The 14,417-nt window shown below is 33.6% G+C and overlaps 1 protein-coding gene across 1 annotated transcript in view; it reads right to left on the reverse strand.

The window, feature by feature from the left end:
• SLC16A7 (solute carrier family 16 member 7) overlaps positions 1-14,417 on the reverse strand; it is a 178,507-nt gene that overhangs the window by 9,516 nt on the left and 154,574 nt on the right. The window contains exon 4 of the mRNA XM_032173201.2: positions 821-964. Within this exon, the coding sequence (XP_032029092.1) occupies positions 821-964 (144 nt within the window). The remainder of the gene's footprint in view (positions 1-820; positions 965-14,417) is intronic.

A 14,417-nucleotide genomic window follows, 5' to 3' on the forward strand; every position in this document is an offset into this window, starting at 1 on the left:
ATCACTATTACTGTAAGCTTCAATACTTTTTTTCATCAAATGATACATGAGTGTAAGATTACATGAGTGTAAATATGTTTGCCTTTTTATCTCTGGGCAGAAAGAAAAGATTCAGTCTCTTTATATATTGAAGTCCAATTTTTCCTAATATGTTGAATATAAATTTGTAATGCAATTTTTTATTTAGACTAAGTAGTGCTTTCCAGGTGTACATATTGTGGTCATTTTGAGTCAATAGCATTTTTAATATTTGTGTTAGAAGAAAGTGTGGCTCACTGAGCTTTTAAACAGGATCATTTCAGTAAGAAAAAGAAGGAACAGGGTTAATGAGCTCTACCACTAATCAGAACAAGTAACAATAATTTTATTGTTGAAGCTAAATCAGTGCATCCAGAAAATATCTCTCTGGCATCGTTTTAACATATTATGAGTGGAAAGTCAGATACTGCAAATGGAGATGTCATGAAAATAAGTTTTATAATAATGAAGGTATTTATTTACATCAGAAAGTCTGTGTCCAACAACACCATCTCCATTGGCTGAAGAGTAAAAAGCAAAAAAGGAAAAAAAGCAAATTAAAGCTGTTTTCTTTTTAAATTTATATGATAAGTAACTTGTCTGATAACTTTTTATTTTTTAAAAAATGAAATGTTTGCCCACTAAATAGCTTGAATTTCAATGTACTAGATGAAAATACTTTAAAACTGCATTGTTTATTAAAAAAATCAAAGAAAATAAGAATTTTCTGTTGTTCATTCTTCTCATAGAGCTTTGAAAATAACAGAAGAGTTAAGAATAAGCTGAAGACTAAACGACTTGCCTGTAATGAATCCCATAGTGAGGTACAGCTGTACCACGCTGCTACTAAAGGAGGCCAACACCATTCCAAGACAGCATAATAAGCCTCCTGCTATCACCACCGGCCGGCTGCCGTATTTATTCACCAAAACACTACTTACAGGACCTAGAGCAGAGAGGAGATAAAGAAATACTCAGTTCCTATTGTCATTTATTTGTTTATCTTTAACATCCAATCATTTGGAAAGGCGAGAAAGCACATTTTAATGGTCAGAGGAGCAATACTAGTTCACGTGAAATATAATGAGAACTTTTCAATACTTCACAAATGATCAGTTTGACAGGTTATTTTCAGTCATATGTATAAAGCACATGAAATAATAAATTAGAAGTGTTGAACATATATTTTGTTGTAACCATAATCATTCAAATTTTGATGGAAAAGTTTTTCAATAGAACATAGCTAAAATATCCAAAACATCTTAACAGATTCAGGTAAATTTATGTAACAAAAAAATCTAGGAATTACATAAATGACTTGTCTGTTAAAATTTTATTTTCTAGAATAATGTGTGTGTATACACATACATATGCCATTAGAGCTGAAATTGTTTTTTAAAATTATCTTCAACAGTGATTTTTCTTTAATACTATAATTTGTTGATTCTAAGACACCTATTGTTTTCACATCCTATCAATCATATTAGCAATAAGGATGTCTTACACCTAATGACTTTTTCCAATCTAGGTTCATCAAGAGGCAGTCATAGGTAGTAATGTTGTTATCATGGACTATGCATGTCTGAATTTGGTGATTATTTCCTGTGGCTTGATTGGACAATGCTTAATCGCATTTCAATAGAAGCTTTTAAAGAGCATTTGAAAAATGAATATAAATATAAATCCTGATTTTTGACTGAAAAATCTTCTGTTGACACGTTCTAGTAAGTTAGAGTAAATAGCAACATCAAAACTTAAAGATTGGGTGTAGCTCTTTAGATGAAATTACCGGAAAAATGGTGGATCTCTCTGTTAAAATATATTGCACACTGACAAAGAGAATAAGCTTAGGTGTGAGATGTGAATGTTGAAAACTCGGACTCCAAAGTAATTTAGAAGAGTCCGGCAGTGAAAGGGAAGAAGGTTTAGGAATGCCTTACCAATTTTTTAAATGTATATTTTCCAATGTATGTCTGTGTGTGTATATACATAAAATATTCACAAGTGATTAAAATTATTAAAATAATCTGCATTTAAGTCTAAAAAAGTTCTTTTGGTAGTTATAAAAATTCTAAATATTAAGAAACTGTGTTTTGCTTCAGTGACAGCATTATTTTCTTTCTTGGTGTACTATAAAATAACACTGCAACTTAACAATTGAGACTATCTTAGACTCGATTAAATTCCATAGTATTTTATGGGACTTCTCAACGTATAAATGGCTTGCTTTCACATTTCATTCTTAAATTAAAATTGTATTTCATCTGAAACTAGGGACACTATTTGGAGGAAATAAATACTAGGTTAGATCAGAATTTTCAATCCAATATTTGGCCTAAAAAACATAATTTTTTAGCTAATACTATGGTATTAAGAATTTCCAAGTGTATTGTATTTGAGAATTTTTACATGGATAATATATAAAACACATTGAGATTCATGTATCGATGCACTCATATACTTTTATACAAGTATAATTATTTTTATTCTGCAAAAAAATTTAAAATTAAACTTCAGTGCCTAATACTATTACTCCACAATATCTTTTGAAAGAATATTGGTAATAACACACAATTTCAGAAAGAGATAATAAACACAGAATACAAAAGTTTGCATTTATAATAGCAAGCAACATAAAACTTTAAAAAGGCCACATGAAAGAAAGCTCTATAAAAACAACAGGGTTTGGAGGAAAGAACTAAAAGAAAATTGTACAAGTTGTCTAAAAAGAATATAATTCTGTCCCTAACATGGTAAAGTTCACCTGAGGAGCTGAAGAAAATAAATTATTATACATGTAGAGAATATATATAACACATATTATATAAGACATACCTCAGAGACACTGCAGGTGAGGTTCCAGAGAACCTTGATAAAGCGAATATTGCAATAAAGTGAGTCACAAATTTTTTGGTTTCTCAGTGCATATAAAAGTTATGTTTACACTTTACACACTATATTAAGTGTGCATAGAATTATATCTAAAAAGTGTGTATAACTTAATTAAAAGTATTTTATTGCTAAAAAATGTTAATGATCATCTGAGCCTTTAGTGATTTTCAGTCTTTTTGCTGGTGGAGGGTCCTGTCTTGACGTTGATGGCTGCTGACTGATCGGGGTGGCAGTTGCTAAAGGCTGGGGTAGCTGTGGCAATCTTTTTGTTGTTGTTAAGACAGAGTCTTGCTCTGTCACCCAGGCTGGAGTGCAGTGGATCAATCATAGCTCACTGAAGCCTTGACCCCCTAGACTTGAGATCCTCCCAACTAAGTCTCCCTAGTAGCTGGGACCACAGGTGTGTGCCACCATGCCTGGCTATTCTTTTTAATTTTTTTTCATAGAGATGGGGCCTTGCTATGTTGCCAGGCTGGTCTTGAATTCCTGGGCTCAAGTGATACTACCACCTCAGCCTCCCTAAATGCTGGGATTATAAGTGTGAGCCATTGCACCTGGCTGGCAATTGCTTAAAATAAGACAAACAACTTTGCTGCATCAGTTGAATCTTTCATGCAAGATTTCTTTGTAGCATGCGATGTCATTTGACAGCATTTTACCCACAGTAGAACTTCTTTCAGAACTGGAGTCAGTTCTGTCAAACCTTTCCACTGCTTTATCAACTAAGTTTATGTACTATTCTAAACCTTTTGTAGTTATATCAACAATATATACAGCATGTTCATCAGGAGTAAATTATATTTCAAGAAACTACTTTCTTGGCTAATCCATAAGAAGCAACTCTTCCTTGATTCAAGTTTTATAAGATTGCAGCAATCTAATCACACCTTCAGGCTCCACTTCTAATTCTAGTTCTCTTGCTATTTCTACCACATCTGCAGTTACTTACTTCACTGAAGTCCTGAACCTCTTAAAGTCACCCATGAGGATTGAAATCAACTTCTTCCAAACTCCTGTTAATGTTGGTATTTTGACCTCCTCCCATAATAGTGAATGATCATAATGTTATCTAGAATGGCAAATCCTTTCCAGAAGATTTTCCATCTCTTTTTCCCAGATTCATCAGAGGAATCATTATGTATGGCAGCTGTAAGCTTACAAAATGTATTTAAATTTTTTTTATTATACTTTAAGTTCTAGGGTACATGTGCACAATGTGCAGGTTTGTTACATATGTATAAATGTGCCATGTTGGTGTGCTGCACCCATTAACTCGTCATTTACATTAGGTATATCTCCTAATGCTATCCCTCCCCCCTCCCCCCACCCCACGACAGGCCCAGGTATGTGATGTTCCCCTTCCTGTGTCCAAGAGTTCTCATTGTTCAATTCCCACCTATGAGTGAGAACATGAGGTGTTTGGTTTTTTGTCCTTGCGATAGTTTGCTGAAATTGAAAATTGAAATGACTCCTTGATCCATGAGCTGCAGAATGAATGTTGTATTAGCAAGCACGAAAACAATATTAACCTCCTTGTACATCTCTATCAGAGCTCTTGGTGACCCAGGTGCATTGTCAATAAGCAGTAATATTTTGAAAAGAACTTTTTTTCTTAGCAGCAGGTCTCAACAGTGGGCTTAAAATATTCAGTAAACTATGCTGTAAACAAATGTGCTATTATACAGACTTTGCTATTCCATTTATAAAACACAGGCAGAACAGATTTGGCATAATTATTAAGGGCCACAGAATTTGCAGAATAGTAAATGAGCTTTGCTTCAACTTAAAGTCACCAGCTTCATTGGCCCCTAACAAGAGAGTAGGCTTGTCCTTTGAAATTTGAAGACAAGCATTGGTTTCTGCTCTCTACCTATAAAAGTCCTAGATAGATAGCATCTACTTCCAATAGAAGGCTATTTCATCAACACTGACAATCTGTTGTTTAGTGTAGTCACCTTCATCAGTGATCTTAGCTAGATCTTCAGGATAACTTGCTGCAGTTTCTAATCAGCATTTGTTGCTTCACGTTTCACTTTTGTGTTAGCAAGATGGCTTCTTTTCTTAAACCTCATGAATCAACATTTACTAGCTTGTAGTTTATTTGTGTACTAGAAGCTAGTAAATCTTGATTCATGAGGTTTAAGGAAAGAAGCTATCTCACTAATAAACTAGAAAATCTAGAAGAAATGGATAAATTCCTTGACACATACACCCTCCCAAGACTAAACCAGGAAGAAGTTGAATCTCTGAATAGACCAATAATAGGCTCTGAAATTGAGGCAATAATTAATAGCTTACCAACCAAAAAAAGGCCAGGACCAGATGGATTCACAGCTGAATTCTACCAGAGGTACAAGGAGGAGCTTGTGCCACTCCTTCTGAAACTATTCCAATCAATAGGAAAAGAGGGAATCCTCCCTAACTCATTTTATGAGGCCAGCATCATCCTGATACCAAAGACTGGCAGAGACACAACAAAAAAAGAGAATTTTAGACCAATATTTTTGATGAACATTGATGCAAAAATCCTCAATAAAATACTGGCAAAACGAATCCAGCAGCACATCAAAAAGCTTATCTACCATGATCAAGTGGGCTTCATTCCTGGGATGCAAGGCTGGTTCAACATACGAAAATCAATAAACGTAATCTAGCATATAAACAGAACCAAAGACAAAAACCACATGATTATCTCAAAAGATGCAGAAAAGGACTTTGACAAAATTCAACAACCCTTCATGCTAAAAACTCTCAATAAATTAGGTATTGATGGGACATATCTCAAAATAATAAGAGCTATCTATGACAAACCCACAGCCAATATCATACTGAATGGACAAAACCTGGAAGCATTCCCTTTGAAAAGTGGCACAAGACAGGGATGCCCTCTCTCACCACTCCTATTCAACATAGTGTTGGAAGTTCTGGCCAGGGCAATCAGGCAGGAGAAGGAAATAAAGGGTATTCAATTAAGAAAACAGGAAGTCAAATTGTCCCTGTTTGCAGATGACATGATTGTATATCTAGAAAACCCCACTGTCTCAGCCCAAAATCTCCTTAAGCTGATAAGCAACTTCAGCAAAGTCTCAGGATACAAAATCAATGTACAAAAACCACAAGCATTACTATATACCAATAACAAACAGCTAAATAGTGAGTGAACTCCCATTCACAATTGCTTCAAAGAGAATAAAATACCTAGGAATCCAACTTACAATGAATGAGAAGGACCTCTTCAAGGATAACTACAAACCACTGCTCAATGAAATAAAAGAGGATACAAACAAATGGAAGAACATTCCATGCTCATGGGTAGAAAGAATCAATATCATGAAAATGGCCACACTGCCCAAGGTAATTTATAGATTCAATGCCATCCCCATCAAGCTACCAATGACTTTCTTCACAGAATTAGAAAAAACTAAAGTTCATATGGAAACAAAAAAGAGCCCGCATTGCCGAGTCAATCCTAAGCCAAAAGAACAAAGCCAGAGGCATCATGCTACCTGACTTCAAACTATACTACAAGGCTACAGTAACCAAAACAGCATGGTACTGGTACCAAAACAGAGATATAGACCAATGGAACAGAACAGAGCCCTCAGAAATAATGCTGCATATCTACAACTATCTGATCTTTGACAAATCTGACAAAAACAACCAATGGGGAAAGGATTCCCTATCTAATAAATGGTGCTGGGAAAACTGGCTAGCCATATGTAGAAAGCTGAAACTGGATCCCTTCCTTACACCTCATACAAAAATTAATTCAAGATGGATTAAAGACTTACATGTTAGACCTAAAACCATTAAAACCCTAGAAGAAAACCTAGGCAATATCATTCAGGACATAGGCATGGGCAAGGACTTCATGTCTAAAACACCAAAAGCAATGGCAACAAAAGCCAAAATTGACAAATGGGATCTAATTAAACTAAAGAGCTTCTGCACAGCAAAAGAAACTACCATGAGAGTGAACAGGCAACCTACAGAATGGGAGAAAACTTTTGCAACCTACTTATCTGACAAAGGGCTAATATCCAGAATCTACAATGAACTCAAACAAATTTACAAGAAAAAAAAACAAACAACTCCATCAAAAAGTGGGTGAAGGACATGAACAGACACTTCTCAAAAGAAGACATTTTTGCAGCCAAAAAACACATGAAAAAATGCTCAATGTGTTTCTCAGGAATCTAGAATAGAAGACCTTGACCACCCATCCCATTACGGGTATAAGGAAGTTATAAACATACGATGTATATGCTCACAATAGCAAAGACTTGGAACCAAGCCAAATGTCCAACAATGATAGACTGGATTAAGAAAATGTGGCACCTATACACCATGGAATACTATGCAGCCATAAAAATGATGAGTTCATGTCCTTTGTAGGGACATGGATGAAGCTGGAAACCATCATTCTCAGCAAACTATCACAAGGACAAAAAACCAAACACCACATGTTCTCACTCATAGGTGGGAATTGAACAATGAGAACACATGGACACAGGAAGGGGAACATCACACACCGGGGACTGTTGTGGGGTAGGGGGAGGGGGGAGGGATGGCATTAGGAGATATACCTAATGCTAAATGATGAGTTAATGGGTGCAGCACACCAACATGGCACATGTATACATATGTAACAAACCTGCACATTGTGCACATGTACCCTAAAACTTAAAGTATAATAATAATAAAATCAAAAAACAAAAACAAAACAAAACAAAAATTTACTAGCTTCAAACTTTTCTTCTGCAGATTCCTTACCTTCAATAGAACTGAAGACAGTTAGGGCCCTGCTCTGGATTAGGCTCTGGCTTAGGGAATGTTGTGGGTGGTTTGATCTCGTATCCAAACTTGTAAAACTTTCTTCACTTTTCCTTTGCATTCACAACTTGGCTAACCTTAGTGCTAAACACCTAGCTTTCAGCCTGCCTGTGCTTTCAGCACCTTTCTTATTAAGGTGAATCATTTCTAGCTTTTGATTTAAAATGAGAGACTTGCGACTCTTCCTTTCACTTGAACACTTAGAGGCCACTGTAGGTTTATTAAGTGGCCTGATTTCAATACTGTTGTATCTCAGACAATAGAGAGGCCCTAGGAGAGGGGCAGAGATAGCAGAACAGCTTGTCTATGGAGCAGTGAGAACACACACAACATTAAACTTACCCTCTTATATGGGCACAGTTCATGGCACCCAAAAACAATTACAATAGCAACAACAAAGATAACCATAACAGATATAATAACAATAAGACTTTGAAATACTGTGAGAATTACCAAAATGTGACACAAGACACAAAGTCAGCACATGCTGTCAGGAAAAATGGTGCCAACTGAGTTTCTGAAGGCAGGGTTGCCACAAACCTTCGATTTGTAATTAATGCAGTATTTGTAAAGTGCAATAAAGTGAAATGCAATAAGTATAAGTATACCTGTGTTTTAATTTTTCAAGTTAAATGATAAAAAGGCAGTATAGTTATTTTCATTTTTTAAGTTTTGGTAAATGTTTTTGATACACTTCTCAGAAGTGCTAAGTTTATTGACTAGAAATAATCTTTTTGTTAATCAAATGGTTTCCAATTTTCTGCTTTTCACAATATCGAGGGAAGATTCAAATGAATTGTCAGTCCACAGATCATTACAAATAATTTTTGATAATAAATCATTATGTGATTTTTGGCAAGTTCAAATAATTGACTAATACTGAAATAAAATACTTTTCACTGTCACCTACTTCATTATGTGAACAAGTTACTCAGCACATACCTCAATTAAAAACCAAGAAAGAAATATAATTGAGACAAAAACCTGTATCTGCTTAACTAGCACTAAAAATTATTCATCTATAGATATACAGGATGCCTACTGATTTCATTAAAAGGCACATTTCTAGTGAATACATTTTATTTACTAATTATCTTATTTTGATTGAATCTGCTATAACAGTATTATAATAGAATATTTTAACCATGTAGTCTTACGATCCCAGAAAATTTTTTAAAATTAGATATATGTGCAATGTTTTTGCAAATAAAAATAAAATGAATTAAAAATACTTAAACCCGTGAAAATAATTTGCAGAGATGTAACAAAAATATAAGTTCAAATATAGATTGAATACAGAATTTACCATTTTTCTGTCCCATGATCATTCATTCATTTATTTTTAAATGATTGATACTGAGCATCAGATTTTTTTTTTTTTTTTTTTTTTGAGAAAGATGTGGTCTCATTATGCTGCGCAGCTTGAAGTACAGTGGCTATTCCTAGGCACTATTATAGTACACTGCAGCCTCAAACTCTGAGCGTCAAGTGATCCTCCCACCTTAGCCTCCCAAGCAGCTAGGCCTACAGTCATGCTGTACTTAACCTAATTTTGATATTGAGACTCCATTGTTGTTTTAGAAAGAAGTTACTGTTTCTGTTCTTATGCAAAAATGTGTAGTAGAAACTTCAAAAGAAATTTTTAGACCTTTTTTAAAAGTTCTGAGAATGATTGTTTTACATTGAATATGTCCCTTATGGACAATTTGCAGTCAGCGGATAATTTTAGAGATATAAATAAATAATACATAAGCAATGGCACAGCTTTTCAGAATTTTATAAGACCTTTCATTCAATTCACAATGTGTCATAACTATATTCATAGAATAGTAAAAGAAACGTACTTATGAATTTATCTTAACACATTCCAATTGGATATTCAAGCTAGAACAATTCAATAAGAAAGCTTTTCATGAAGAGTTTCAAGAGAGTGTATAAAAAGAAAGGCTCCATATTCATCCCATTGCATTCTGGCTTATGATATGAAAATTATAAAAAATTTCTCAAATAGCAGGTGAAAAACAGAACAACTTACACTCCAGAAACAGAGAAAATTCACATGACACAGTAGAATGACAAAGACCCTCTCCATTTGTTCTCCTTGAGTCAGATTACGTTACAGAACAATTCAGCCAGAGCTTAAATATACCACTCATTGTATATGGTGGTAGCCTGATGAGGGCCCAAAGAAAGATGGAATCCCCTTAATACAGTTGGCATAATGAGTAAAATCATATATAACATTGCATAAACACCATGTGCTACTTATTTCTCCCATAAAATGACGATGTTTAGGACTTCTCTTTTAGTAAATATTGTAATGATGCCCAGATACCATGAAAATGCTCTGAATTTCTGTTTAGAGCCTTGAAACCAAGGGAACAAATAGATAAATATGTGAAAACAAATGAGTAGCCCTGCCAAGAGTTTCCTTGTGCATTTTGGCATTGTCATTTCCAAGGAATTATGCCTGGGCCTCAGCCATTTACTTCTGTTTCTTTACAAGAATGTGTGTGGTTCGCATGAAATAGCTACTGTTTAAGTTGATGTTCATTGATTTACACATGTACTCATGGACGTATTTTTAGAGAGCAATCTATGCTACAAATAAAACTATATACTACAATTTGGTATCATTGTGATTAGTTAGAAAAATTAAATAAAATTTATATGAGCCAAACAAGGCAACGGTAATAAAAGAGTTGAACAAATAGATTCAGATGTAAACAATAGTCTATGGTAAATCACTGTTTTCTATACTCTTTGTGTAACCATTTACTAGGGAGTTATATAAATGCATTGAGACTTTATATGTACCATTACCAATAATAAAGCATTTGTGTAACTTATGTAGTACATTTACCAATCCAAATATTGGAAAAGTTAGAAACCTAACCATCAGACTTTGAGAGAACATAAATGCTTCTAAAACAGAAGACGAAAAAAGAAATCTAAATCTTATCAACCAAGTATTTAACAATACATAGTTTCATGTTCCTAGGAATGATCCTGATTGAGCAAAGCTGCACTGAATCCTCAAGGATGTGGAGATCAAAAAGCTTTCAAATATTCTATCTGTAAACACAAGTACATTTTGCAGTAACTTCTTCAATTAAATATCATATTGTCAAGACATATGTGAATTTTTTTAATATTTAAAGTATTTGAAGACTAGTTGTTTAAAAAATACACGTGGTTTAATACTTAACAGAATAATCCATGCACAATGTTACGATATATTTCACTAACAACAATGAAACCGTTAACCAATCTGCTTCTTCCTTCATGTCTTTTTATTTCAGTAGTCCCCCTTACCCAAGGTTTCACTTTCAATGTTTCAGTTACCTGTGGTCAACAAAGGTCTAAAAATGTTAAATGGAAAATTCCAGAAATAAATAATTCATAAGTTTTAAATTGTGCACTGTTCTGAGTAGCATGATAAAATCTCGTGTTGTCCTGCTTCAACCTGCTTGGGATGTGGATCTTTCCTTTGCCCTGTGTATTCATGCTGTATAGATTACCTGCCCATTAGTTACTTAGCAGCCCTCTTGGTTATCAGGTTAACAGATTGCAGGAAGAAAAAAGGCAAGTATAGTGCAGTAAGATATTTTGAGAATAAGAGACCACATTCACATAACTTTTATTAAAGTATATTATTATTCTTTTTTATGAATTGTTGTTAATCTCTTCTTGTGCCTATTTCAAGGGCATATAGTGTTGAGTACTATCTGTGATTTCAGGTCACCACTGAGGGTCTTAGAACATATCTCCCACAGATAAGGAGAGATTACTGTATATTCGATTGTGAGTTTACTATGAAATGCAGCTTAATCTCCAGAGCCCTACACTTTTATAGGTCACTTCCAAGGACCTGGGAGGACCTAGAGATGTGTTCACATGGTCATAAGCTTAATAAAACTTGAAAGGTAAGACACATTCATATTTTTTTTTCTCAAACAGTTTTTCCCAAATGGTATAATCTTTAGAGGGAATAAAATCTAGATTTACTCCTGGAAATGCCAATGCTTTTTGTCTGCACTCTACATAAAAGTCTCAAGTTTAGATTTATTTTAGTTTCGCAAGGCCAAGTTTGAATTGTTCTGTTTTTGTAATAATGGGTATAGTTTCTGTGTATTTCTCAGACACTAAGATCTATGATAGATTTTTAAATTAATGTGATCCATAAAACTGGGAAAATTCCAGGGTGTTCACAAGAAACATATTTATTTTCCCCATGGCCATGAAGATCGGAGGCCATCTATTTTTGATCTACACGTAAATCTCATTAGAAAAACATAATTGCTAGGTTTAAAATGTCATGCTAATATTAGTTACTTGTGCAATTTAAGGAAGAAAAAAGATTGTTTATAGGAACTGACCAAAAATAATTCTACAGAAAAGATAGCCTTTAATATTGCATAAGTTATCCTAAATACACCATTGCATTGTTCTGTATCTCAGAGGCAGAGCATCAGAGCATTCTGAAATAAAATATTTTCCCCTGAATTTATCTCAAATATAGCCTACAAATATTTTATAAAACATTTACTATTGTGCCTTAATAACATATATCACAAGAAAGATGTCTATTTACATTCATTAATAAAACTGTTACTTTTCTTGAAGTATAAATATTGTTTTTTGTAGTTCAGTAATCTGTAAAGAAACATTGGAACATAAATAAAAAACTGTATTCTAAAGGCAAATGATAAAATTAAAAGTATCTGGCAAATAACCAACAAAATAAGAACTTCAAGGATATAATTTACTATGTTTCTTTGTATCCCTAACTATTGTCAAGAGGTTTTAAGAAAAATTCCCATAAATATGAAGTAAATCTTATTCAGTGAACAAGAAAATGGGGTCCTATTTTAATGACCCTCGAATGTTTCCAATGATATATAAAGAACAGACTTTAACAGACAGATAAAAGTGCAGCTATGTAGATAGGCAGATAGAAAGATGGATTGATTTTAACTACTATGCTAGATACTTCCTTACACTCTACCCTAAATACTATATTTGCTTACTTTCATAATTCTGAAGGATAAAAGTTCCAAGTTACATGGTTATTATTAAAATACTCAGTAGTCATCAGATTAGATTAGTATATGTAGTAGATTAATATATGTCCAGTTTCAGAATGTACATGTCTTTCCTTAAATAGAAAAAAAAGTCCATACAGAAGACTCATGAAAAAGACTAATGATTGACCCAAAATATTCTCCATATCAAATTATGTAATATAGCCCTTAAAAATGGCAACGAGACTTGGAGATGAAACAATACATACATGCATTAAAATAATGTTATCCTAAAGCTATCTGACAAATGAAAATGAATTTGTCATAAATTGATGCCCAAGAACCAGTTCACTGTGAATTACAGATTTATCTTAAAACAAAGTGGCACAGAGATGTGCATGTGGTACTGTAGCAACAATGAATAATTATCATAGTTAAGAAATTTGTTAAATTTATAGAAATGCCAATCATATGAGACAGTGGTTTGCACATTCTTCTCAAATACATATTAGGTACATATAAACTGATAATCATTAGTGATTCCGTTCACATTCTGCTGGTTCTATCTCTTTTTTTTGTTTCTCCCTGCTTTTTTTTTACATCAATATTATCATTTTATTCTATTTGTGTTATGAATTATTATGACTGAATAAATACCCTATAATAATTATGCTATCTGTTGTAGAGATTCTACTCCCCTTTTTGAGGATACCTCGTGCTAGTTTCATTAAAAACAAAGTTTTAACATTTAAATGTAAATTATTCCCATCTTCCTTTGTAGAGGAAGTAGCATATGAGAAAATACAGTATCTGCTGGAAAATATAGAATATCCTTTAATAAATTAAAATCTAATAATTATTCCTAAGTTTTCTAAAATCTTTTTGAAAAATTTATTTTATTGTGGTAAGAACACTTAACATGAGATTTAGTCTCAACAAATTTTTAAGTGTACAGTAAAGCATGGTATAGTTTTTTTCTAATTTTTTTTGTTAATTGACAAATAAAAGTTATATACAATTGACCCTTGAACAACACACTCTGTGTATGCAGTTTTGAATGCATGGAGGATTGGTCCCCCTAACCCCTGTGTTGGACACTGTGTTGTTCAAGGGTCAATTGTATGTAATATTTATTTGTCAATTAACAAAAAATAACTAATAGCTAAAATGGCTAAAAAACTAATAGCCTTCTTCTGACTCTGGAAGCTTTACTGGTAAATAATAGATTAACACACATTTTGTATATGTATTATATACTGTCTTCTTATAACTGAAGCTAGCAAAAAGAAAATGCTATTAAGAAAATCATAAGGAAGAGAAAGTATATTTACTATTAATTGAGTGGAAGTGGGTTATCAAAAAGGTCTTAATCCTCATTATCTTCATGTTAAGTAGGCTGAGGAGGAGGAGGAAGAGAAGTTGGCCTGGCTGACTCAGGGGTGCCAGAGATGGAAGAGGTGGAGGAGTTGGAAGGGGAGGCAGGAGAGGCAGGAGAGGTAGGCACATGCTGTAACTTTGTGAAAATACACAGAAATTTCTGTCTGACGTTTTTGCACTTTCATTTCTCTAAAAATGTTTCTACATAGTACTAATCTTCTTCCACCATTTGCTTTAGTTTCAGTGCCTGTATCATAGAAGAGTGCAAGTTAT

The sequence above is a fragment of the Hylobates moloch genome, unplaced genomic scaffold (assembly GCF_009828535.3).
Source record: "Hylobates moloch isolate HMO894 unplaced genomic scaffold, HMol_V3 SCAFFOLD_13, whole genome shotgun sequence".
In the NCBI taxonomy this organism is placed as follows: Eukaryota; Metazoa; Chordata; class Mammalia; order Primates; family Hylobatidae; genus Hylobates; species Hylobates moloch.